Source organism: Rhizopus delemar, genomic scaffold, assembly GCF_000149305.1.
Source record: "Rhizopus delemar RA 99-880 supercont3.8 genomic scaffold, whole genome shotgun sequence".
NCBI classification, from domain to species: Eukaryota; Fungi; Mucoromycota; class Mucoromycetes; order Mucorales; family Rhizopodaceae; genus Rhizopus; species Rhizopus delemar.
Window position 1 is genome coordinate 1,784,643 of NW_027137834.1, and position 26,892 is coordinate 1,811,534.

At 36.0% G+C, this 26,892-nt stretch overlaps 11 protein-coding genes across 11 annotated transcripts; 7 read left to right on the forward strand and 4 right to left on the reverse strand.

The window, feature by feature from the left end:
• Window positions 1–675: 675 nt before the first annotated feature.
• On the forward strand, window positions 676–1,011 carry RO3G_10865 (uncharacterized protein; the record flags this gene model as incomplete). Its single annotated transcript, XM_067665449.1, has 1 exon — window positions 676–1,011. The coding sequence occupies one exon, from the start codon at window positions 676–678 to the stop codon at window positions 1,009–1,011; it is 336 nt and encodes a 111-aa protein (XP_067521550.1).
• Window positions 1,012–1,744: 733 nt separating this feature from the next.
• Window positions 1,745–2,776, reverse strand: RO3G_10866 (uncharacterized protein; the record flags this gene model as incomplete). Its single annotated transcript, XM_067665450.1, has 1 exon — window positions 1,745–2,776. The coding sequence occupies one exon, from the start codon at window positions 2,774–2,776 to the stop codon at window positions 1,745–1,747; it is 1,032 nt and encodes a 343-aa protein (XP_067521551.1).
• Window positions 2,777–3,598: 822 nt separating this feature from the next.
• Window positions 3,599–4,712, reverse strand: RO3G_10867 (uncharacterized protein; the record flags this gene model as incomplete). Its single annotated transcript, XM_067665451.1, has 2 exons — window positions 3,599–3,970; window positions 4,041–4,712. 2 exons carry the CDS (start codon window positions 4,710–4,712, stop codon window positions 3,599–3,601), a joined length of 1,044 nt encoding a protein of 347 aa, XP_067521552.1.
• Window positions 4,713–8,113: 3,401 nt separating this feature from the next.
• On the forward strand, window positions 8,114–8,542 carry RO3G_10868 (uncharacterized protein; the record flags this gene model as incomplete). The annotated part of the gene is made up of 1 exon (XM_067665452.1): window positions 8,114–8,542. The coding sequence occupies one exon, from the start codon at window positions 8,114–8,116 to the stop codon at window positions 8,540–8,542; it is 429 nt and encodes a 142-aa protein (XP_067521553.1).
• Window positions 8,543–10,679: 2,137 nt separating this feature from the next.
• Window positions 10,680–10,961, reverse strand: RO3G_10869 (uncharacterized protein; the record flags this gene model as incomplete). The annotated part of the gene is made up of 1 exon (XM_067665453.1): window positions 10,680–10,961. One exon carries the CDS (start codon window positions 10,959–10,961, stop codon window positions 10,680–10,682), a length of 282 nt encoding a protein of 93 aa, XP_067521554.1.
• Window positions 10,962–12,040: 1,079 nt separating this feature from the next.
• On the forward strand, window positions 12,041–12,442 carry RO3G_10870 (uncharacterized protein; the record flags this gene model as incomplete). The annotated part of the gene is made up of 1 exon (XM_067665454.1): window positions 12,041–12,442. The coding sequence occupies one exon, from the start codon at window positions 12,041–12,043 to the stop codon at window positions 12,440–12,442; it is 402 nt and encodes a 133-aa protein (XP_067521555.1).
• Window positions 12,443–13,847: 1,405 nt separating this feature from the next.
• On the forward strand, window positions 13,848–14,270 carry RO3G_10871 (uncharacterized protein; the record flags this gene model as incomplete). The annotated part of the gene is made up of 4 exons (XM_067665455.1): window positions 13,848–13,892; window positions 13,928–14,026; window positions 14,185–14,211; window positions 14,262–14,270. The coding sequence occupies 4 exons, from the start codon at window positions 13,848–13,850 to the stop codon at window positions 14,268–14,270; spliced, it is 180 nt and encodes a 59-aa protein (XP_067521556.1).
• A 1,058-nt stretch (window positions 14,271–15,328) lies between these two features.
• RO3G_10872 (uncharacterized protein) lies at window positions 15,329–15,439 on the forward strand (the record flags this gene model as incomplete). The annotated part of the gene is made up of 1 exon (XM_067665456.1): window positions 15,329–15,439. The coding sequence occupies one exon, from the start codon at window positions 15,329–15,331 to the stop codon at window positions 15,437–15,439; it is 111 nt and encodes a 36-aa protein (XP_067521557.1).
• A 1,613-nt stretch (window positions 15,440–17,052) lies between these two features.
• RO3G_10873 (uncharacterized protein) lies at window positions 17,053–22,058 on the forward strand (the record flags this gene model as incomplete). The annotated part of the gene is made up of 3 exons (XM_067665457.1): window positions 17,053–18,490; window positions 18,656–19,080; window positions 19,155–22,058. The coding sequence occupies 3 exons, from the start codon at window positions 17,053–17,055 to the stop codon at window positions 22,056–22,058; spliced, it is 4,767 nt and encodes a 1,588-aa protein (XP_067521558.1).
• A 1,789-nt stretch (window positions 22,059–23,847) lies between these two features.
• Window positions 23,848–24,545, reverse strand: RO3G_10874 (uncharacterized protein; the record flags this gene model as incomplete). The annotated part of the gene is made up of 2 exons (XM_067665458.1): window positions 23,848–23,855; window positions 23,993–24,545. 2 exons carry the CDS (start codon window positions 24,543–24,545, stop codon window positions 23,848–23,850), a joined length of 561 nt encoding a protein of 186 aa, XP_067521559.1.
• Window positions 24,546–26,200: 1,655 nt separating this feature from the next.
• Window positions 26,201–26,469, forward strand: RO3G_10875 (uncharacterized protein; the record flags this gene model as incomplete). The annotated part of the gene is made up of 2 exons (XM_067665459.1): window positions 26,201–26,257; window positions 26,374–26,469. 2 exons carry the CDS (start codon window positions 26,201–26,203, stop codon window positions 26,467–26,469), a joined length of 153 nt encoding a protein of 50 aa, XP_067521560.1.
• Between the last annotated feature and the right edge of the window lie 423 nt (window positions 26,470–26,892).

Here is a 26,892-nt window from a genome sequence, read left to right on the forward strand (position 1 = left end):
TCCTTATATTCCATATCATTCTTTTAACCGATCAATTGAAATAGCGGTAAAGACCCAGACATTCAAAAAGTATAAATACCCTCAATATTTTTTATTAATAAAGTCATATATAATCTTTAGTTTCACAACTATCGTCTTTTTGTAGTTTTTGTCTTCTATTTCATATTTGGCAAAACATCAGTCCTAGGAAGGAGTCAGTCCTAGGAGGGACTCAGTCGTAGGAGGGACCTCAGTCCCTAAAGATAAACAAAAAAAAAATCAAAGATAGAAAAACACAAAAAAATAATAATCATATAAGAGCAAACCCAACGGTCACTATTAAATTAACTTTAATACCCGAAATCAAAAAATTGTCACCCAACGGTCCCTATTAGCGGCCCTATTAAAGTTAAAAGGCCTCAAATTTTTGTCCAAAGTGGTTAAACTTAACAGGAATTTTTAGACGTTTTAATTTTCGTGTAACATTCTATGTAAACCATACAAACAACCTATTTATGATGAGTCTTTTACTTTTTCACTTTATATGTCGTCTTAAAACGTGTTTAATCCAATTTCATCTTAAATAATTAAGACAACAGTTGATATCCGATTGATTTTTTAGTATAAATAGAGCTGAACGTTACTAATAATTGTAAGTTTTTTCTCTTTTCATCCACTTTAATGAAATTTTTAAAAATGAACACTGAAAACACTGCTCTTTCTGCCCAATCTCCTGCTGCTACTAGGTCACCTCGTACTCCTAACTGGAGTAAGTGTGACGATATCAAGTTGTGCGAAGCTTGGGTATCCACTTCTGAGGATCCTATCCGAGGAAGTGACCAAAAATACGAAGCCCTCTGGGAGCGTATTTTGCAAGACTTCAAGGCTCGTGAACCTGAAAGGCAAAGAAACGCCATCAACTTGGAATCTCGCTGGCGAATCATTAAGAAGGAAGTATCTAAATTCTGTGGTAAATTTGCTCAAGCGAAAGCTTTGAACCCAAGCGGATTCAACGAGAAAGACATTGTATGAATTTAATTTTCTAATTTACTACATCTGAAGACAAAACTAACAATTGTTGAATTAGTTTGAAAAAGCCAAGTTATTCTACCTGGATGACGTAAAAAAAGAATTCAAGCTGAAGGGTTGCTACAAAATACTATCCACGCACGAAAAGTGGATATGTAATATCAAAGAAAGTCTTCGCAAGGCAAAAGGTACGAAGCGAGCCTTAGAATCAGCTGACGGTGACGACGTGGAGGACATAGGAGAAGAGACAGTCCAAGGAAACTCTCGCCCGGAAGGAAGAAAGAAGGGGAAAGCTCTTGAAGAATCAAGAAAAAAAATCAATGACATGATGAAAACCATTGTGGGTGCTGGAAGTGAGGTTGCTAATTCTAGCAAAGGCCTGGTCGAAGCTCTTGAGCTGAAGAATGAGTTTGCTATTATGGCAATTGATTTGTCCACTGTTGCGCCCGACAAAGTGGAATATTATAGAGCTTTGCAAAGCATGTACAGTGAGCGACAAAACTGTCCCAATGTTTTGTAATTTTCTCTTTTATGGCCTGTAGCGTTATGGTTATCAGATTAATTTATGACTTGTTGTATATCATTCGATAGCCAAAGGCTTGTAGAGGTAAACAACATATAGCAAAGACCGATTAAAGTGCTGCAAATGGAGATAGAGGGGATGGAAAACAAGCGGTGCATTGGGACAGTTTTGTCGCATTCTCAAAAAAATATAAAATGGTTTACTTATTTGATATTAATTGTCAGTCCAACGTCCTTTATTCTTTATACATTGTTTTATACGCTTAGGCATTGATTCTATAACCTTTTGACACTCTTCTGGCTTCATTAAGTCGTACCAAACTTTAGTTACTCGTTCGTATAATTCATTCATGCCTTTTGGTGCTGTTTCATAATCATTCAGCCTTCTCTTTAACAATGACCACATATTTTCAATTGGATTGAGGTCAGGGGACTGTGCAGGCCACTCCAGGATGTTGTAGGATTGCTCTTTAAGGTATTCTTCGACTAGTTTGGACGTATGCTTAGGATCATTGTCATGCTGAAAAATCACCTGATGACGTTCGAATCCTAATTTATCGATGCTGAACTCGATAGTACGCTCCAATTCATCTTCCAAAATCTCTCTGTACAATTCTTTATCCATATTACCATTGACCTTGCACATCCAACCGACTCCTGCATAGGTAATGGCGCTCCACAGCATAATACTGCCTCCACCATGCTTAACAGTCATCTTGACATGATGCGATTTCAAGCTTTCCCCTGACCGGATCCAAGCCCAGGTGCGTCCATCTGAATTAAATCTACTTATTTTCGTCTCGTCTGACCAAATAACGCGTTTCCAGTCATCTATAGTCCAGTCCTTGTGAGCCATACACCAAGAAAGCCTGTTACGGATGTTTTTAGCACTAAGGAAAGGCTTCTTCGGCTTCTCAATCGCACCAAGGCCGGCCTTACGAAGGGTTCTGCGCACTGTCACAGCACTTACTTTCCTTCCAATGTCCTTTTTTAACTCTTTAGCCACCTTTGCTGCACTTGACATCCGGTTTTTCGTCACTTGGCGGACACAATAACGTTCATCAGCTGCCGATAAGATCTTGCGTCGGCCGCCTTTTGGCTTTCCAGGTCCAAAGCAATGGGTTTTTCGGAGTCTCCCAACCGTACTCTTGCTTAAACCAGTAGAATCTTCCACTTCCCGAACCGACTTTCCTTGTTTAAGTAGAGAAATTGCTTGAACAACTGTTTCTTGAGGGACTTGTTTCATGTTGAGATATAATGGGCGAGTAATGTCGTATTTACCTTAATAATTTTCTTAATGTCGTGTGAGATCACTCAAAAGATTCTTCAACTAATAATTTGACTGTATATCATATATAGCCCAAAGTGCTATATACGATAAACAGCCCACACAATTTATACCGTACTACCTCGGACCCTAAATCACATTATTATATTCTAAGACGTAGTTTGTATTGAATGGGCTCGCTCTCTCGTCCTTACTCAATAAAGAGGTTCAAGAGACTCATCGATTTTTCGACTTATTTTATTACTTTTATTAATCGAGAGAAATAACACGCCTATTCCACAAGTAATAAATCAGTAGGAGTTTAAAACTTCAGCAGTGAGTAAAGATCAGCTTAGAGACATACAATGCGCATTTGTAAACAGTTTGGTACTTCTATGCAACTTGTGGGTCGATATTTTATTATATTTTATATTTTTTTGAGAATGCGACAAAACTGTCCCAATGCACCGCTTGTTTTCCATCCCCTCTATCTCCATTTGCAGCACTTTAATCGGTCTTTGCTATATGTTGTTTACCTCTACAAGCCTTTGGCTATCGAATGATATACAACAAGTCATAAATTAATCTGATAACCATAACGCTACAGGCCATAAAAGAGAAAATTACAAAACATTGGGACAGTTTTGTCACTCACTGTACATGCAAAAGCGCTTATCTATGAATAAAGATAATTAAAGCCTTCATATGTCCTCTACTTTTTTTTGCTACTCATTTTCCCTTTCGAATATTATGTTGCTACTGTTTATGATACGCATTTTTTTTAAAAAAGATATTTATTAATTAACTATTGGCAGGTTGGTTGCCATATCTAGCCCACATGTGCTCCATCAAATCTTCTTGGAGCTGGTTATGGGCTTGTCTGTCCATGATACCACGCAATCGCGCCCTCATCTGCTCAAATCCAGCAGAGACATCTTCAGTTCTTTCGAACAGAAGCTCAACACCGTCATAATCCACTACTTGAGAGAGACCAGAATCTCTCTCATCCTCAATGATCATATTATGCAATATAATACAGGTTTGCATTATATTGCAGAGATCGGGCTTTTTCCATAGCCTTGCAGCTTCCCGGACTATCGCAAATCTTGCCTTAAGAACACCAAAGGCACGCTCCACATCCTTTCTTGCCTCTTCCTGCTTTTGGGCAAAGATCTAAATAAGTTTATGAAAAAAAAATTTAAATAAACACGAAATAAATATCTAACCCATCCATTAGACTTACTTTGGCCTTGGGGGTGATAGGGCAAGGGATGGTCTTCACAAAAGCAGCATACTTGGGATAAATCCCATCTGCAAGGTAATAGCCATAGTCGTAATTATGGCCGTTTACAACGAAGTTTGCCTTAGGGCTTTTGCCTTGGGCTACTTTGTTGAAAACTGGAGACCTGTCCAAAACGTTCAAATCATTCAGGGATCCAGGTGAACCAAAAAAAGCATGCCAAATCCAGAGATCGTAGGAAGCAACAGCTTCAAGAATGATGGTTGGGGAGCCATCTTTGCCGATGTACTGCCCATGCCAAGCAGTGGGGCAGTTCTTCCACACCCAATGGGTACAATCGATGGACCCAATCATCCCCGGGAAACCCCTTTCCTCTCCAACGGCCAAGAGACGCTTGATATCATCGGCATTTGGACGACGCAGATATTCATCCTTATAGACAGATATCACTGCCTCACAAAACAGCTTCAACCACATCATCGCTGAGCTTTCTGACATACGAAGATATTCATCTATGCAGTCAGCCGAGTAACCATAAGCTAGCTGGCGAAGAGCAGCAGTCATTTTCTGGTAAGGAGAAAATCCAGCTACACCAGCAGAATCGTACTTTTGCTTAAAGCGATGATCCTTTTCCTGGATAGCTTCAAGAATACGAAGAAACAGGCTTCGACGCATTCTGAAGCGACGGCGAAAGGTGCGTTCATCATAAGTTGGTGATTGCGAGAAGTAATCTGCCATTAACCGACGATGACCACTTACACGATCTCGATTAACAACCTTATGTCCAGGGACTGAACCGAGATACTGGCTTTCCTCTTCACAAAGATTGTTGAATTCTTCCAAAAGAAGAAGACATTCTGCAGTCAATTTATGAAAACGTTGGATATTGTTGAGTTGTTCTGCTACAGCGTCGATGATGTATCCATCATTCATAACTCGATATGAAAACAGTATTAATAAGCTACATGTAAATGTATCCAATAGACAAGCTACAGGTAATTCGGATAATCTTCATTAAGGATAAGATGCTGCGTAATTGCACGGTTAAACTACATTAAATCCAGGAACTAAATCACAGTCAGCCGCAGTCAATGATATACGAGTATTCTATGACAAATATAACAATAGAAGAACACGTAACCCTTATCTATTTGTCATCAGCTATATCATACTCATTAATTATTAATCCATGACATGAAATATTATCCGTGTATGAAAAGTATAAATAGAGTACAAATTTCTTATTAAATAAAACAATCTCTATCGAGTCTCGTCCTCTCTTGTTCCTTTTTATTCTTGGATAAATCAGTCGAAAATTTCGTCAGAGCTCATGTCAAAGTTTCAAAAAAAAAATGAAAGGTAAAAGGGACCAAAATCTTAATAGGGTCCGACTTAATAGGAACCATAAAGTGACTCTTGCACAAAAGGTATTAAACATTTAACTCCGACCGATTAAATTTAATATTTTAATAGGAACCGTTGGGTTTGCTCTAAATATCCCCTCTTATAATTTTACTAAACTTCACTTGAAAAATATCTTTTATTCAAATAAACTGTGTTAACTCGTAAGAATAAAAAGACTTTAAAATTCAACGAGACTGAAAAAAGTTATATTTTTATTTAATATTGTAATATCTGGTATTCATATTCTTTTCATGGAGGCTTAATTAATTATAACTGAAGATCTATCGTGAATAAACTTTAATGTAAAGATCTGTTCCAGGTTATGCAAGTGGGCTGTTTTATAATTATTTCTTAAGTAGATTTGTTTTTATGTCGCATTGCATCCGAAGTTATATTAAAAACTTGCATTGAGTTAAAGGAATGGAATTAGTTATGACCGAATAATAGAGAAAAGACTGTAATAAATCTTTGTAAAGCATTCACTACTCTGATTTCTTATAAATTGAATATGAATCATGTTTAAAGTATGTTGGGATACGACATAAACATCGAGTTCCTCTTTATTAAAACTCTTTATTTTTACTTTATAACTCAAGCAAGTCAAGTCCTTTGAAGTCAAATCATCGTCATCGTATCACCTTTATATTCTCTTATCAAGAAAACTCTTTATTACCTTTTACTGTTTGATCTACAATACAAGATCTGGTGGTCACTTACTACAAGCAAACCAAATTTATTCATTTAAACACAAGTCTTTGATCTCAAATTCTTTTACCCTCTAAAGAAAAGTCAAATTTGCTTCTAAACTCTTAAGGCCATAACAACAAAAACGTTAAAGTTACAATGTTGCTGTTGTTGCACGAACGAGAATTTAGTCCCCGATACAAGCATGAATAATTACAGTTTGGATGAAGAACATGAACTGTAATTTACAGTTCATGACAAGAGACAAAAGTCGCCCCATATTTTTATATATAAATAAGATAATTATTTTTAACAAATATTCAACATCCAATAAATCATATCTTCTTGCGCTTAAAAAGCAATCTTTTCTTATTGGGTCACAATTACCTTTTCTTTTCTTTTTATTTTTACTTATTCTTTCTGATCTGATACCTGGGTTATCACGAATCAAGAAAGATTCTTTTCATTTTTATCTTTTATCAAACAATCTTATTCTTAACCTTATTGATCCAAAAAGATCTGGTGGTCGCTACTCAAAGACAATTTACTCTATCAAAAGAACTGTTAAACGTTCAATCAAGTTACCTAAACTCAAGTCATTCAAGACTTCAAACCTCTATTTGAAACAAATCTACATCACTTTAACGCAAGCCAACTCCCAAGTACTAACAAGTTATATTTGGTGGTCACTACGAGGGAAATGAAACAATAAGTTGAATCAAATCAAGAAATTAAATCAAATCTATAACAAAAAAGAACTTACTCAAAATCGAATCAACTATATCAAAACACTTACTATCAACAATGGCAACAACAGAACCTATCGCGTTGGTGCAAAACAGCAACCAAATTCAAGGATACCGTCCTAAATTAATCGAATTCTATGGCTATGAAGGCGAGGACTTTCGCCATTTTCAAGAGCTACTGGGTTCCTACCTTATACTCAGCAACACACATAGTGATAACCGCAAACTCGCTATTCTCAAATCTCAATTACTTAGAGCTGCTAAAGTCTACTTTGAAAAAACTATACTCAAGGATCGTCCACAAGTGACTTACGATTGTTGTATAATGGTTTAAATAATAAAGGAAAAGGTAAAAACAAAGATCAAGAAACAGTTTGGGTACTTTTTGAGACTGATCTTTATTTCAGTTTAAGTTAAAGTAAAAATTATTCTAATTGAAGACAGGTATTTATATCTTATTGAGTGAGTGGCTTGATATCTTCTATTGTGATCGTTCTTCTAATATTCAGGTACTTTAGCAAGTGTTATCTATAATTTTGATTATGAAAACCTTTCATTTGTTCTTTTGTATGTCTGTCATAGATTATCTTTTATTCTGGGAATTCCTCACTGATTTGACTAATGTTATTTTACACGTTATTTCAATTATGTGAAAGTGTCATGTTTTGACATGTCAATAAGATAACAGTCTTATCATTCTAAGCTAAATCTTTACAAATAAGTTTGAATAAGAATAGATCCTGATAATTACCAACTGCCCTGAACAGCCAAGTTTCACTTTCATCTCAACAGTTGATTATTTACATCAGTTTATAAAATTTTTCTTATACATGTCAAATCATATCGGTCGTAACTATCTCTTGTCATTTAATCTCAGGTCTTGCTCAAACTAATATAAATAGCCTTGGAATCTTTCTTTAATAAAAGTATTCGACTTTAGAACTATTGTTCGGTCTCGTTAATTCTTCTTTGTCCTATTTTAAATACTTAAAACACTTCAGAAAGATTAGCAATATTCCTGACATTGGATTGGATTTTGTTATTTTAGTTGATGCTTCTTCTTATCAAAGAACTCTCATGAATACAATACATATTCTAAAAGAACATGTTTAATTGGAATTGATTGTATGATCTTATTTAAATAAACTTATTTTATTTTATTTTAATTATGATCTTGTATTAAGACTTATATTTATTAATGTCAACTACAATCAGTTACTGTTCTACAACAACGATGAAGCTATGGAACTTTTGAAAAGTCATTATATTACTCCTGAGTTAATTCAGAATTACGAATTGGAATTCAATGATATGATCCAAGGAGAGCAAGAACACCCACAAATATTCCTTTCAAGATTACGTGAAGCTGCCGATTTGGCAAATATCACAAGCGAAGCTGTCATAGAAAGTTGGTTACGTGCTGGCTTATTAAGGGATATCAAACAATTTTGTATACAAAGTAGTGCTAGAACATTTCAAGATTGGTTAAACCACGCAGAAGGTTGGTGGAACGCAAACCGTCCACGCAAGATCGCAATGGTTGACAACCCATTCATACCAAGAAATGTAAACCACGCACTCATATATCATGATGATGGTGTTTATCATCAGCGATACCCGACAAATGATCATAACATTGAACTGATTGATGCAAACGAAGGTCCTGCTTAAGTAATCCCAATCTCTAACTTACATCCTTACGGAATGGTCAACACTGTAATACCTAACCCTCAGATTGTAAGTGGGCCCAATCAGCTATCAACATTGGAAATTACTCGTAATTGATTTATCCAAGAATAAAAAGGAACAAGAGAGGACGAGACTCGATAAAGAGATTGTTTTATTTAATAAGAAATTTGTACTCTATTTATACTTTTCATACACGGATAATATTTCATGTCATGGATTAATAATTAATGAGTATGATATAGCTGATGACAAATAGATAAGGGTTACGTGTTCTTCTATTGTTATATTTGTCATAGAATACTCGTATATCATTGACTGCGGCTGACTGTGATTTAGTTCCTGGATTTAATATAGTTTAACCGTGCAATTACGCAGCATCTTATCCTTAATGAAGATTATCCGAATTACCTGTAGCCTGTCTATTGGATATATTTTACATGTAGCTTATTAATACTGTTTTCATATCGAGTTATGAATGATGGATACATCAGTAATAATTATCATTGTTGTAGAACAGAGTCTGATTATAACGGACATTGAATAATCGCAACTAAAAGAAGTATATTAAAATTGATAAAAGATAATAATCTAAATCTTTATTAAATAAAATATATTCTTCTTCTTTCTATATAAAACTATCACTATTAGATTCATTCTATAAAGTAAACATGAACACTAAATAAGTCATGATCTTTACTATTCATCATTTCTGTAAATGAATAATAATGGATCAGGTACCTAGTCAACTTTGATCTGACTGGAGGCATTTCATATAAATATATCTTTCCTCTCAATGAAGACGGGACAACTCTCCCAGATCAGTTAAAGAACAATAAGATCTATAAAAACAACGAATTAAAAATTTTCATAATCGATTCAGTGATCATTCTTCAATCAAACGTGTCAATGATTGGATCTACGCTCATAACTACTCATTTACCCGCCAATTGATAGAAGAATATAAATAGTAGACTTTGAAAAAGTTTTCTTTTTAAAAAAAAAGATTGTCTTAAAATAAAGTTCAGTCTCCCAAAGTATTCTTTTGGTTTATCTTTGTTATTTCTTTTACTTTACCAGAACATAACAATCATACCCAAAATTATCCATATCAAGTTCAAAGGAACAATGGAACATATCATAGCCAACATAATAATCAACAGGATTTGGTTAATCTTATTCAACAAATCATCCGAAATGAATTGGGTAACCAACAACAGTATCAAAACCCGGTTAGAAATTATAATCGTCGTAATCGTTACAATGACAATTATCAGTATCAACACCAAAGTGGCAATAACAGTTATAACAATAACGACTACAATAATAATATGTATAATAACAATGGTTACCAACGTAACGATAATAATCACGGAAGACAAGACTATAACAATCAAGGACGAAACAGAAATATCTTTAATACAGTAAGGGACAAAATCAGTCCGTTTTTTAGTTTTTTCGCAATGCCACACCGGGAATTATACTTAGAGCTCCGCTTTGCTGACGAAAAATTTACCTCTTTTTTCAACAAATCTGACAATACCTGTCGGGATTGGTATTTTTAGTTTCCGACATGTTATAAGAAGATATATTGAAAATAACGGATTTTTAGTTCTTTGAATTTTAATTAGTATGAAGTGTTTTAAGTATTTAAAATAGGACAAAGAAGAATTAACGAGACCGAACAATAGTTCTAAAGTCGAATACTTTTATTAAAGAAAGATTCCAAGGCTATTTATATTAGTTTGAGCAAGACCTGAGATTAAATGACAAGAGATAGTTACGACCGATATGATTTGACATGTATAAGAAAAATTTTATAAACTGATGTAAATAATCAACTGTTGAGATGAAAGTGAAACTTGGCTGTTCAGGGCAGTTGGTAATTATCAGGATCTATTCTTATTCAAACTCATTTGTAAAGATTTAGCTTAGAATGATAAGACTGTTATCTTATTGACATGTCAAAACATGACATAGTACTTGGTATCACGGCCCTTACGCTGGATTACGTCCCAAACTCGACGGGGCATGGAGTGAATAAGGTTTCTACAGTACTCTGGAGTTGCTAGGTCATACCAAAGCTTCGAAACCCGGTCAAAAAGTGCTTGGTCAGCCTCAATCACGGAAGGGGTGGTCTTGTCATCTGTTCCCTCTTTTTAAGCATGGCCCATGCATTTTCAATTGGATTAAGGTCAGGAGAGTATGCTGGCCAACTCAGGAGCTTAACCTTGTTCTTTTGGAACCATTTTGAAGGAGCTGAAGCACAATGGATGCTTGCATTATCATGTTGAAAGATCATGTCACTACTTTGCAGGCCATAGTACTTCAATGTTTCCTTGTATTCCTCCTCAAGTACTGATGTGTATAGCTCACCATTTACATTACTTTGTAGCCAGGACATGTAGCCCCCTCCATGTATAGTTATGCAATTTCAAAGCATAATCCCGCCTGCTCCATAAGCATGTTTCTTCTTGTAGTGATGGCCTCGATAAGGTGCATTATCCTCTTTCCAAGCGTATTCTAGACCATTAGACCCTCTTTTTTGGACCTTTGTCTCATCAGAAAAGACAACGCGTTCCCAACCAGTCTCGGACCAGCCTTTATGAGCTTTTGCCCAATCATATCGTGCCTTTTGCCTGCCATTACTAAGTGGAAGTGCCGTCTTTTTTTTAGCCGATTTTAGACCTTTGCGTTTGAACGTACAAGTAATTGTTTTTGGATTGACTGATCGATCTGGTTTTTTAACGTCAAAGGAGGCATCAGATGCGCTTTTAGATAAGCCTAGTCTTATATCTCTAGCTGCTTTGGTTTCCTCCCTAGGTGTGAGTAAACGATGTCTACCCGCGCTATTTTTTGACTGCATCTTGATTTTCCTTGAAATTCTTCGAATCATGGACTTTCCACAGCCTACTTTTTTTTAATTACATCCCATGGAGTGGAGCGGTTCAACATGTTTTCAATTTGGGCATATTTGTTGGCATTCTTTGCTGTCATGGCGTGTTTGGCTAATCTGAGATGAGGTAAAAAGGGAAAAAGAAAAAATGTAAAAAAATGAAATGAGCTAAAATATGAGAACGCGTAAGCGTTCACTGACGTCATAAGACATACCAAACTAAGTTTCAAGTCAATCCAGTGACTGTTTCTGGAGATATGGTACCTAATGCAAAATCGGACGTTAGCAGCAATCACGGAAAATTACTTTTTCCGCCATAACTACGGAAGAAATGCAGCTAGAAGCAATTAGGTTACACCAATATTTTTGTCCAGTTTACGTCCAAATTTAGTGTCAGTAAAGCGGAGCTCTAAAAGTAATTCTCGGAGAGGCATCGTGAAAAAACCAATAAACTGACTGATTTTGTCCCTTACTGTACTTGTTGGAATTGTGGCGTCGTAGGTCACATAGCTGCCGAATGTTCACAGGACAAACCGTCCAAGAAAGCTCGTAAGCAACCTGAGCCTCCTACTAAGCTCTTTGATACAATGCCATCACGTAATGTTCCCCCAGAAGTGATATCAAATGACGTCTACACTCCTGATGAGGTCGCTGAGGAACTTATGGAAGATTTAATGGAGCCTGATGCTCAAAATAATATGTCTGAGCCTCTAGATACAACTGTACCAGTTGATGTTCCTGCTCCCATCTTGAATATTGAAACTGCTTCTAAGCATAGTGTCAAACGGCAAAAGAAAGATCGTCGACCTACCCCTTACGTTCTACCAACCACTCGCTCAAAATCCACTTTGCTCAAAGCCCAGCTTCCCACACCCGAGCAAGACGAATCTGTGGATAATACATCCTCCATAACTGATACAGCCCATTTGGACTCCTCCTCCTCCAGTACCTTAGCTGGGGTGGACAGCTATATCACCAACTTACAATAATATGAGTAATAAGTCTAAAAACCTGTTACTGCATATTGCTTCACTAAACTGTAATAGTTTAGTGAAGTCCAATAATACCAACAAAAAATCAAAATTTATAAGATACTTACAGTAGGTCACAAAACTGCTGCAAGGAATCCATTTTTCTTGGTTTTTGTAGCGCACATCCTGTTACAATGGCACAAACTGCCTCTGTTCCCACACAGTAAATTTCCTACATGTTGTGAAACGTTTGAAAGAGTTTAAGCCCTATTGGATAAGTATTGAAGGAAGTATGAGGCGCGCAATTTGAAAATTTGAAAAAATGAAAATTTGAACGGAATGAACTTATTTATTAATATTTAGTTGGTCCTACTTTTCTACTAATAATCTCTTGAGTTCTTTCCGGAATGTTATCTACATGTCCTTGGCAAAGATCTTTATGGAAGTCATTTCATATTTCATCAACTCGTTCCCAAAACACATCCATGTTCTTTGCTCTATATTCGTAATAGTTGAATTTCAACTTCAATTGATGTCCTACGTGCTCGATTGAATTTAAGTCGGGGATCTAAGCTGGCCAATAGTTAACATAGCTCTCTTGGTGACTACATAACTAGGCTATTGTAGATTATGCCTTGTGCTTTGTGTTATTATCATGCTAAAACTAAATGTTGGACCAGTCGAAATTGTAGTACTTCATAGTATCACGAAGCGTAGTGTTCAAAATATGCTGGTAAACACCCGAGTTCAAGTTTCCATCGTAAATTTAGCAAGCATATCCTGGTCCTTCAGAGATTATACAACCCCAGGGCATCATTTTGCTAGCTCCGTGATTGATTGCAAAATCCAGGTCATGATGTTGAAGAAGGTCACTTGGCCGTTTCCAATAGTGATCAGCATCATCAAAGCCCTATACGCTGAGCTTGGTCTCATTAAAGTACACTGTTTGCTGTCAGTCACTCATTGCCTAACCCTGATGCTCCTTGACCCATTGTGATATTTGAGGTTTTATAATATAAAAAGTACTAAGTCAATCAACAAATATAAAAATAAGTGAGACTCAAAGTAGATTGTCCTTTATTCAAGTTAAAAATATGAGGGTATTTATACTTTTCTAATCACGGCTAAATATTAATATTTACAGTATATGACTATTGATTATTAATCGATATTAGACAATGAGTTATTTATATGATTGGCATAGTTTAACATCTTCTTATCAAGAAGCAATTATTAATCCTGATCCAGGAACTTATTAGAATATTCTGGAGTGGATCGGGATTTTATTTGAAGTGGCGTAATACAATGTCCGATATTCCTAATTTGGAGGACCATTGTTCGTAGTAACTTACATTATTACTTTATTACATGTGTAAATACCACACCCATTCTAACTGATGCTACGTATGCAATTTTGTCTGAAATGGCTTCTTTTTTTCTATCAGAAAATGGAACTCCATTGATTTCAGTACGTTAATTTCTGACTGGTATGAGATATCATAGCCAAATCCAACCAGCTCCCGGTACACCTCTTTAGAAGCCTTTAGAACCCATTCCATGACTTTTCTTTTGATTAACCGCTTCGTCACTTTGGAGACTACTGTAGGTCTACCACCTGTGTTTACTGTCCTACTTGAAAACAGCCGTCTAGAGTATCTACTAACAGTTGATTAATGTAATCCAGGCTCCTTGGAAATATCATACATTGATGTGGATGCGGTTAATGCCTGTTTGTGATCGTTTATTTTCTCCTCTGACAGCCGTTTAGGCATGCGATTGACGATAGGGTAAAAAAGAGAAATAATTTAAATAAGGGAATATAAAATTTAAAATAAAGGAATTGTAAGCGCTTTTATATACTGGCATCATTCTAATCATGTCAAGAATGTGAAAAATTATGATAGCAACCGGTTGGGTCGTATTAAAATTCGTCATTTAAAACATATGTGAACAAGTAAAAAATGTCGGATGTTCATAGTACTACCTTTAGCGATCTCAAATTCCACCAATAACCATTGCCCATATCCGATAATCGACGAATAAATGCACTTTCTATTGAGGTACAAACAGTCAAGGTTTGAGATAGTTTGGTGCAGTACCCATGGACAACCAGCTGTAAAACCTGAATTTTGCAATTCCTTGCAGCAGTTTTGTGACCTACTGTACGTTCCTTAAGCTTCGATATTATGACTTTTCAAGCAACACATGTTTCTGATAATATACTTTCTTTGATCAATACACAATTCCAGGCTCAACACTCCTTATGGTCTCGACATTGTGGTATTGTCTCGTTCAGTCCTTCCTTCGTATTCTCGACCAATTTGACACCTGAGAACGATAGAACTATACTCACAAAGGTTACACATCCTCACAACGCCTTTGCTCCTTTCTATGTTCTTGTTACATACAGTGGCCGTCAAAACTGGTCGCATGTTTTCATATTTTGCCTATACGCACTATCTTCTTCTTCATTTCTTAGTCTATAGCAATGAAATATACTTCATTCGAAAGAGCAAACTCTGGACAATTATATGGTAACACAGACATCACAGTAGAGCCAGTATACTGGTAGTAATTGGCACTTAAAGTCCGACGGTACATGCGACCAGTTTTGACGGCATTTATAAGTCAACATTTTTACACACTTTATTTAAAAAAATCAATATTTAGTCCAACGACCTTTTGCTTTAATAACTGCAGCACACCTTTTCGGCATACTTTCGATGTATTTTTGGCATTCTTCTTTAGAAATGGCATACCAGGTCTGACCTATACGCTCCCATAGCTCATGCATACTAGTTGGTGGTGCCTCATAGCTATGAAATAGCTCTCTCTTTAAATGAGCCCACATATGCTCTATGGGATTTAGGTCTGGTGATCGAGGAGGCCATTCCAATGCTTCAAATGGCTGCTGGTCAATCCATTCTTTCACTACCTTCGATGTATGCTTCGGATCATTGTCCTGCTGAAACACCATTTTGGAGGAATCCAAGCCATAACTTTCCATTGTCTTGAGTAAGTCATCTTTTAAGACCTCAAGGTAGCCTTCGCTATTCATACGATGACCTACATCAACTATCCACCCAACTCCTTCCCATGTAATGCAGCTCCAGACCATGATATTGCCGCCTCCATGCTTGACGGTTTGCTGTACATGTCGCGAGTTCAATTCCTCATGGGGTAGTTTCCATGCATAAGCCTTTCCGTCGGATGCAAAACGATTTACTTTAGTCTCATCTGAGAATATGACTCGTTTCCAGTCGTCCACAGTCCAATGTTGGTGCGATTTGGCCCACTGAAGGCGTTTCACGATGTTTTGGCTGCGTAGCAAAGGTTTTTGAGGCTTGACAAACGCTATAAAGCCAGCTTTTTTAAGAACGCGGCGTACGGTACTGTCACTTACTGACATTCCAAATTCTTCTTTTAGAGCTTTTTGGATCTCTACAGCGTTATTTTTTCTTCCTAAGGTGACTAATCTCCGGATGTAGTTCACCATGCGTTGGCTAATTAGAGATGGGCGACCACCTTCATCAACATTTCCACTCATCTTAAGAGATGAGCGGTACTTCTGAACAGTGATACGACTAACACCAACTTGTTTTGCTATTTTGCTGTTTGACTTCTTGGATCTCAGCAATGAGTAGATGTTGTTTGCTTTGTCATTTGAAATTGCACGCATGTCGGATCTGCAATGGTATAATGTCTTAATGGAGTGCTGCAATTTAACAAAAAAACACTTACATGTAAATAATATTACGATGAAAGAAGAAAGAGAAGAAAAAAATATGAAAAAATTGCAATTAAGCCACATTTTTGTGACTATATTATGTTACTTACAAACGCCGTCAAAACTGGTCGCATGTACCGTCGGACTTTAAGTGCCAATTACTACCAGTATACTGGCTCTACGGCGTTGTTTGTACTACCAGCTAATTGTCCAGAGCTTGCTCTTTCGAATGGTGTATATATCATTGTAATAAGCCAAGAAATAAAGTAGAAGGTAGTGCGTATAGGCAAAATATGAAAACATGCGACCAGTTTTGACGGCCACTGTATGCTCCAGCCACCTCTGGTCAACACCGTTCACAGTTCTTTGATCAGCTGTTTGACCTCCTACATTCACCAACTTTGGATATTAACCTCGACCGTCTAATTATTACTGGAGATTTTAACTATTCATACCAACGTCCTCACTGTGGTATTTACACATGTAATAAAGTAATAATGTAAGTTACTACGAACAATGGTCCTCCAAATTAGGAATATCGGACATTGTATTACGCCACTTCAAATAAAATCCCGATCCACTCCAGAATATTCTAATAAGTTCCTGGATCAGGATTAATAATTACTTCTTGATAAGAAGATGTTAAACTATGCCAATCATATAAATAACTCATTGTCTAATATCGATTAATAATCAATAGTCATATACTGTAAATATTAATATTTAGCCGTGATTAGAAAAGTATAAATACCCTCATATTTTTAACTTGAATAAAGGACGATCTACTTTGAGTCTCACTTACTTTTATATTTGTTGATTGACTTAGTACTTTTTATATTATAAAACCTCAAATATCACATTTTTTTAAGTGAATACACCACGATATTGTTCTAAAATCAAGATGTCTGCTACTGGTAACTCTACTCCTGCTACTCCCAATGCTCCTGCTCCCATTGACTACGCTATGGAATTGATCAACTCTCCTGAGCAAGTCGCTGATGCTGTCTTAAAGGAAACGGAAGACTATGCTAGCTCTTTAAATGAGTTGTCTATAAATGAAGATAACCGAGCCATTTCCTCTTCTTCTGAAGACAATTTATTGGAAATGAAAAATGCTAAAAGGGTGGCATATGACCTCCTTGAACGAGTTCGGGTGGAACTCACTCGTATGTATGCAAATCCTCAGGCTTCTATGGATGAAATTAACCAAGGAAGAGAGGTAGTTCAACAGGCTAAATATCGATATAACGGTATAGTTGAGCTATACAATGAATGCAAGAAAAATAGGATGCATAAGCCTATGTTGTCTCACGCCGGGAACCCTAGATCTGCTGTCAATAAGGAACATACGGCACAGGACGAATGGTCAAGTTTCAATAACAGCAAGATCAGCCGCTCTGAGCTTCCCATTCTGCATCTTTCGGTGGACAAGAAGGATTCTGACCCTGATGACTGGAAATATTTCAACACCGTTGAAATATTTTTCAAGACCTTTGAGCGCATTTTCAGGATCAATCAAGTAAACATCTTGGTCCACTGGCGTGATTACATGGCCTTGTCCATTGGCGAAGCCAATTTAGATTGGTACCAAGAAACAATCGAATCACACAGCCCTTCGTACTCTTGGGAAGAAGCCAAGGACATTATACGCAAGCACTTTGAAAACCCTGCCAAGGCAATTGAAATGTTTGGACGCCTACTCTCATCCAAACAGCGAAACAATGAAACGGTGTCTGATTTCACTGCTCGTTTCAACCGCCTTGCTCAAACCGCTCAGTGTTCGGATTCAAACATGCTTGCACGAATATACATCAACTCTCTTCATGATGATTTAAACCTTCACATAAGAACGGTATTGTCATCCAACTATGGTGCTACTTTCTTACAAGACATCAATTCTATCAGAGAAGTTGAAAAACTTGCTTCTGGCTTGGAAGTACACAAGCACCAGCCCTATGCTGCTTCTACCCCATACAAGCACTCTAAAGGTGAACGCCATGGCTTTAAGGGTGCAAAAAGAGGTCATTCTGAGTCCTCAAATGGTGACTTTATAAAGAAACAAAAAAGTTCTAATGGTCACTTCACCTCTTCAAGCTCTTCTGACTCCTCCAGTTCCAAAAAGTGTCTATATTGTAAAGATACATGGTTCAAGGGACATAAGTGCATGGAATTCTTTGCCCAAAAGAATAAGAGCACAGTAAGGAAGATAGAAAAACGAAAGCAAAACGTTAAAAAACTTGATCATCCCTCTACTAAGGCATGGAATGAATTTGCCAAGAGACAATCAAATAACAAGAAACCTAGTACTGATGATGAACTAGAGGATAAAATGCAATTCGGTAAGTGCATAAGAGCAATAAAACAAGAGAAAAATGACTTGTTGACTCACAATTCCTTTTCTTTATATACTCCTATAATCATCCAGACGAATAGAGCACTTGGTTTAATTGACACTGGTGCAGAAATATCAGTCATAAATAGAAAATTTATTGAAATAAATAAAGTTAAATTCTATCATAAAACTGGTCTTATTAATTTAGCTGGAAAGGATAACGTTGTAAAAAGGATTGGTATTACTGAACCACTTGAATTGAAATATAATGGAAAGACTTTCCACCATTCATTTGAGATTATGGATTTTAATGAAGATGATAAATGTAATGTCATTCTCGGCCTTGATATTTTAAGTCATTTGGGTATTGCTCTCACTGGAGTCGCTCATAATTGGGATGATAATGAAGTCATCTTTGATGATTCAATTGATGACACTGTTAAACCCAACAACTCTCCTGCTGGCACTGAACTTGAACGATCCCAGTTCATAGAAAAAATTCATCCTTTACTTGCAGAAAATATGAACATACCCAAAGATGCATTCTGCACAGTACCTGAATCCATAATCCACTTACCCACGGAAAAAGGAAAAATTGTAAATCATAAGCAATATCCCATAGCATATAAATTTGAAACCTGTCTTGGATGAAGCCATCAATAAATGGTTAGACAATGGGTACCATCACAAAAGCTCCTGTAAATACGGCCTGGAATTCTCCATTAACTTTAGCTGATAAAAAGGATGCAAATGGAAATAAAACTGGCAAAAGACCATGTCTAGATCCTCGACATATAAATGCTCTATTACCAGACGATAAGTTTCCTATACCTCTCATAACGGATATTTTTCATGAATTATCTGGATCCTCAATCTTTACTACTTTGGATTTGACTGCTGCATTTCATCGTTTTAAGATTCATGATGAAGACCAGCCTAAGACCGCATTTACATATAACGGTCAGCAGTATATGTTTGTTGGTGCTCCTTTTGGAATAAAGTTCCTATCAAACGTATTCCAAAGAGTAATGACGCAGATATTTAAAGACATGCCCTTTGTACGAACTTTCATTGACGATATTGTTATAATGTCGAAAAATATGGAAGAGCATGCTGTACATGTAAAAGCTGCTATAGAAGCGCTTACTAGGGTGAATCTCGTTCTCAACGTCGATAAATGTCATTTTGCACAAAGCTGCGTTTATTTACTCGGTTTTTGTATCTCTGCTAAAGGATCTTCGTTAGATACTCGTAAGCTAACAAATATTGAAGAATGGCCTAGACCTACATGTGGCACGGATGTTCAGCGATTCTTAGGTGTTGTAAACTATTTCCGCGAACATATTCCTAAAGCAGCCATGTTAACTGCTCCTTTAGATCATCTTCGTAACAGCAAAATAATAACTGAGAAGGATTGGACACCCTTGCATCAAACTCATTTTGAGGTAATAAAGAAAGTTTTACTTTCCAATGTGGTGTTAAGTCAACCTGATCTCAGACAGCCATTTTTTGTCGCAACTGATGCTTCAAATTACGGTATTGGTGCTGTACTATATCAAGAACATGTGGAGTTGACATCTAATGTTGATTCTACAGATGTAGTTAAAAACGATAATGTTTTAAAGGATAAGGGAAAGAAAAAGACCACAATAAAATATATTGGTTTCATGGCACGTTCTCTTTCCAAGTCCGAGAGAAATTATAGTACCACGAAGAGAGAACTTCTGGCAATCGTATTTGCACTCAAAAAGTTTCATAAATTTCTATGGGGAAATCCTTTTACACTTTATACAGATCATAAAGCTCTGACCTATCTTCATACACAAAAATATGCAAATACCATGATGATGAATTGGTTTGATATCATTCTTGATTACCAACTTAAGGTAATTCATCTTCCTGGTATGGATAACATATTACCTGACCATTTATCTCGCCTTTTCCCTACGGATCAAATGCTGAGGGGGAGTGAACAGGATACTAGAACTAAAAATGGCATTATACATACAGCGATAAGAGCTATAAGATCAAATAAACATAAAAAATTTACAGTAAAAAAACCTGCACAATATAAGCAGTGTGATTATATGACTCCTCCTAAAAATGAGAGAAAGCAACTTATGCTAAGAGCTCATCTAATGGGTCACTTTGGTGCTGAAAATATAGTAAAAGTATTACATAATGACGGATTGCACTGGAAAAACATGATAGTCGACGCAGTCGAACTTGTTAAATCATGTGTTGCTTGTCAAAAGCATAATATAACCAGAAAAGGATATCATCCTCTAAGACCAGTATATTCATACCTACCTGGTGATCACTGGTCGATGGATTTAGCTGAATTACCCACAACTCCGAATGACAATAAATACTTATTGGTGCTATTAGATATATGCACACGATTCTGTATTCTAAGATGCTTACCAAATAAGAAAGCCAAAACTATTGCTGGCACTCTTGTCCAAGTTTTTAGTGACTTTGGTTACCCGCGTATTCTACAATCAGACAACGGAACCGAATTTAAAAATGTCACAATGAAATTGTTAACTGAAAGTACAGGCATAGATCACAGACTTATCTCACCTTATCATCCGCAAGCAAATGGCAGTGCGGAAAGATGGGTTAAGACTGCTAAGATTGCTATTGCTAAATCAGTACAAGGAACAGGACAAGACTGGGACTTTTATGTACCTAGTGTACAGTTATTTATAAATAACAAAGTATCTAAAAGGCTTAATACTCCACCTTTCTCTTTGATGTTTGCGAGAAAAATGAACGGATTTGAAGATTACCGAAAAAAGGATCCAAAGAAAGCCGTACCGCTCTCATACGAAGAATTGTTGGAAAGAATTGATCATATGAATCAAGTAGTCTTCCCAGCCATTAAAGATAAAACTGACAAGTATGTTGAAAACATGAAAAAGCAGTTTGAAAAGCATAATACAATAGTTGATGACTTCAAAGAAGGAAGTCATGTCATGGCTAAAGTTCCTACTATGACTGGTTCACTAAATCCTGTGTATGATGGTCCGTATACAGTGATTCGTAAAACCAGAGGTGGATCCTACGTAGTTCAGGATGAAATGGGATTACTAATGTTTCGAGACTATACTCCTTCTGAATTAAAGCCAATTGATCTGCATAATATAAATGAGGACAATGAAGAGGTTTATGAGATCGAAGGAATTGTAGATCATAGAGGTAGAGGTAATAACAGAGAGTTCAAAGTACGTTGGAAAGGGTATAGTAAGGATGAAGACTCATGGCTTACGCCTGATAAAATCACCCATACCTCTACTATTGAGAACTATATGAAACGAATGGGATTACATCCACAAAATAAATTCAAGAGAGATCCCGCAAAAAATAAACCTTTGATACATAAGCATAATAATGAAAAGGGAATTTTACATAAAGCTACAGAGTCACTTAAATCACTCTATGATAAAGACACCAAAGTTAATCAGGATAATAAATATAAATTATCTAAAGATATAAACAAGACCCATAATAAACATAAAAGAAAAGCCATAGATATTAACGACTTGAGACGAAGCAAAAGAAATCGTACATAAATAAATGATTGTCCCAATCTGGCAGGGAGGGATGTGGTATTTACACATGTAATAAAGTAATAATATAAGTTACTACGAACAATGGTCCTCCGAATTAGGAATATCGGACATTGTATTACGCCACTTCAAATAAAATCCCGATCCACTCCAGAATATTCTAATAAGTTCCTGGATCAGGATTAATAATTACTTCTTGATAAGAAGATGTTAAACTATGCCAATCATGTAAATAACTCATTGTCTAATATCGATTAATAATCAATAGTCATATACTGTAAATATTAATATTTAGCCGTGATTAGAAAAGTATAAATACCCTCATATTTTTAACTTGAATAAAGAACAATCTACTTTGAGTCTCACTTATTTTTATATTTGTTGATTGACTTAGTACTTTTTATATTATAAAACCTCAAATATCACAATATTCCCTTGTTTAAATTATTTCTCTTTTTTACCCTCTCGTCAATCGTATGCATAAATGACTGTCAAAGGAGAAAGTAAACGATCTCAAACAGACATTAACCGAATCCACATCAAAATATGATATTGCTAAGGAGGCTGGATTACATGAATCAACTGTTAGTAGATACTTTATAACGTTGTTTTCAAGTAGGACAGTGAGCACAGGTGGTGTACCTACAGTAGTCTCCAAAGTGACGAAGCGGTTAATCAAAAGAAAAGTCATGGAAGGGGTTCTAAAGACTTCCAAAGAGGTATACCGGGAGCCAGTTGGATTTGGCTACGATATCTCATACCAGTCAGAAATTAACGTACTGAAATCAATGGAGTTCCATTTTCTGATAGAAAAAAAGGAGCCATTTCAGACAAAAGTGCATACGTAGTATCAGCTAAAATGGAACAAGGAGCATCAGGATTGGGCAATGGTTGACTGACAACAAATCGTTTATTTTAATGAAACCAAGACCAACGTATAGGGCTTTGATGGTGATGATCACTATCGGAAATGTAATAAACGAAGATAAAAAAGAAATAAAAAAGCACCAAAACGATAATTACTTTGAGATACTTTTTATTCTTGATTATATCCAAGTTAAAAGTTATCCTTTTTTCAATCAGGATTTAGGTGGGATATTTATATTCTTTTGAATGATAATTCATGGGGACGATTGAGTTAAATCAATTGGTTCTTTCTTGATGTTTCATTATGGATTGGGGCATTGTCATCATATCTTGTTCCATGGAATCTTATCTTGTATAATTATATTATAAATCGTTGTTCTAAGCTACTAGTGTTGCATTTATAAATAGTCATCCATGGAATCGTTGTTTAAGACGGCACTTGTATTTTGTTCCTGAATGGTTATTGGGTTTGAGTAAACTCGGTTACTAAATAAGTGCAGAAAGACTGAAACCTAATAATGGAGACAACAGGAGCTATTAAGGCACCAATCGGATTATCGATAGGATTATTTCTCAATCATTCGTTTAGATCAATAAAGTTACTATGCAAGAAAAACAATATTCTATTCTGACATACATAGTCTCGATGCAACTTAATACATTGGATCATAAAAGAGATTATGCAAAGACTCATTACTATAACAAGTTGGTATTATATATGCAAGACATTCATTACTCTTTATGATATAATTCATCGTCAGATCTTTATGATTCAACTATGCTAGTGTTGGAGATGTTTGGTTTATAGCATAATTTATTATTTTATTATGTCTACCTATAACACCTTGCAGCAGTTTTTTGACCTACTGTAATTACTTTTGGGGTTGACAATTGATTAGACTCGCTAGGATGACAAATACTGATCTTATTGTTCTAAATTTGGAAAAGTGTGGAATTGTTCAATCATAGTTTAATTTTTGTGTATCGTTATTATTTTAATACAACTGATATCTTATAGAAAATAACTATGTTTACAACAGTAGGAATGTTGTTTTCTTTTATTTTTTTACCATTATATTTTGCACTTAATGATTCCAACTGTTTGGCATCCTTGACGGCACCTTCCCACGTAACATGTCTTGCACGTTCCACTTCATAAGAGTAATCTTCTCTTAGCGCAGAAATGAACACCTCGATCTTATCACCTTCATCAGTCCAGCCCAGGCGTTGGAACATATCTAATTGATAATTCACCAGTTCATCTATAGTTTCCACCGGTCCTTGCTTTTTATTTTTTAATTCTTTTCGCCATTGTATCTTGGTTTCTTCATTAATATAATTGCCAAGGAACTTAGTTTTGAAGTCACTCCAAGTAGTAACAAAATCTTCTATTGAGTCCCACCAAATTCCAGCATTTCCTTTCAGTAGCGTACCAACAATAAGTAAGACGTCTTCATCGCTAGCCTTGGTTCCCTTTCTAATTCTGTCGATTGACCGCAGCCAAGACCCAGGGTTTTCACCTTTCACACCGTAAAAAGGTTCCGGCCTAGCCATAAATGACTTGATCGTATTGATATTGTTGGATGATTCACCAAACATGCTTGTGTGTACTTCTTTTGCCATTGTAATGGATGGATTGATGGTACCCCCCCTTTTTCTTTTTTTTTGGTCTGCCCCTTTCGTTGTACTTGATTCCGTTTTTAGTAGCTGTCAAACTTTATCGGTCCTTGAAAAAGTTTTTTTTGTAAAAATTTTTTTATAGTACGAATTGAATGATTTGTTTATGTGCACGCCCAGCTTCTCCACCAAACTGAGACAATTGGTACATGGTTGTTATTATATTACTGTTTTCGATTAGTTATTACTGTTGTTCTACAGCCGCACGTAGTGATTGAATTGGATATACAGTAGGTCAAAAAACTGCTGCAAGGAATCCATTTTTCTTGGTTTTTATAGCGCATATCCTGTTACAATGGTACAAACTGCCTCTGTTCCCACATAGTAAATCTTCTACATGCCTTGAAAAATCCGAAAGAGTTTAAGCCCTATTGGATAAGTATTGAAGGAAGTATGAGATGCGCAATTTGAAAATTTGAAAAAATGAAAATTTCAACGGAATGAATTTATTTATTAATATTTGGTTGGTCCTCTTTTTCTATTAATAATCTCTTGAGTTCTTTCCGAAATATTATCTACATGTCTTTGACAAAGTTATTTATTGAAGTCAATTCATATTTCCTCAACTCGTTCCCAAAGCACATCCGTGTTCTTTGCTCTCTGTTCGTAATAGTTGAGTTTCAACTTCAATTGATGCCATACGTGCTCGATTGAATTTAAGTCGTGGCTCCGAGTTGGTCAATCGTTAATATAGCTCTCTTGGCTACTACATAACTAGGCCATTGTAAATTATTCCTTGTGCTTTGGGTCATTGTCATGCTAAAAGTAAATGTTGGACCAGTCGATATTGTAGTACTTCATCGTATCACGAAGCGTAGTGTTCAAAATATGCTGGTAAACACCCGAGTTCAAGTTTCCATCGTAAATCTAGCAAGCATATCCTGGTCCTTCAGAGGTTATACAACACTAGGACATCAATTTGCTAGCTTCATGGTGGATTACAAAATCCAGGTCATGATGTTGAAAAAGGTCACTTGGCCTTTTCCGATAGTGATCATCACCATCAAAGCCCTATACGTTGATCTTGGTTTCATTAAAGTAAACGATTTGTTGTCAGTCAACCATTGCCCAGTCCTGATGCTCCTTTTTCCATTCTAACTGATGCTACGTATGCACGTTTGTCTGAAATGGCTACTTTTTTTCTATCAGAAAATGGAACTCCATTGATTTCAGTACGTTAATCTCTGACTGGTATGAGATATCGTAGCCAAATCCAACTGGCTCCCGGTATACCTCTTTGGAAGTCTTTAAAACCCGTTCAATGACTTTTCTTTTGATTAACCGCTTCGTCACTTTGGAGACTACTGCAGGTCTATCACCTGTGCTCACTGTCCTACTTGAAAACAACGTTATAAAGTATCTACTAACAGTTGATTCATGTAATCCAGTCTCCTTAGCAATATCATATTTTGATGTGGATCCGGTTAATGTCTGTTTGAGATCGTCTACTTTTCCTTCTGGCAGTCGTTTAGGCATGCGATTGGTAATAAGGTAAAAAAGAGAAATAATTTAAGTAAGGAAATATAAAATTTAAAATAAAGGAATTGTAAGCGCTTTTATATACTGGCAACATTCTAATCATGTCAAGAATGTGAAAAATTATGATAGCAACCGGTTGGGTCGTATTAAAATTCGTCATTTCAAACATATCTGAACAAGTAAAAAATGTCGGATGTTCATAATACTACCTTTAGCGATCTCAAATTCCACCAATAACCATTGCCCATATCCGATAATCGACGAATAAATGCACTTTCCATTGAGGTACAAACAGTCAAAGTTTGAGATAGTTTGGTGCAGTATCCATGGACAAGCAGCTGTAAAACATGAATTTTGCAATTCCTTGCAGCAGTTTTTTGACCTACTGTAACAATAATTCCACCAATTCCTTCTGAGTATATTATTGTAGTGTATCCGTCAAAAATAACCTCTTCCTTAAGATTAAACCAACAGATTCTTAACGAGTCGCAATAGAATAAACGTAGTATTTAGGGATTGTTCAGTTAAATATACAATAAGGATTATATATATAAATTTAAATGAACGTGAACACAAAAGGATCGAACAATAAGTATTTGTTTGTTAGACAAGCTTCCCAAGATAGAATTAAAATTATAAATCGGAACAAAAAAAAGTTATCCTTTCTCTTTATTCACACAGTACTAAAATAAGGTACATCCACTGCAGGAATTGATGACGTCGACCAATCACGTGATAAAGGGTAACACCATCTATTATAGCGTTTATCAAAAGGTAAAAGGACCAACAGATAATATCAGATAGAGATAGACAG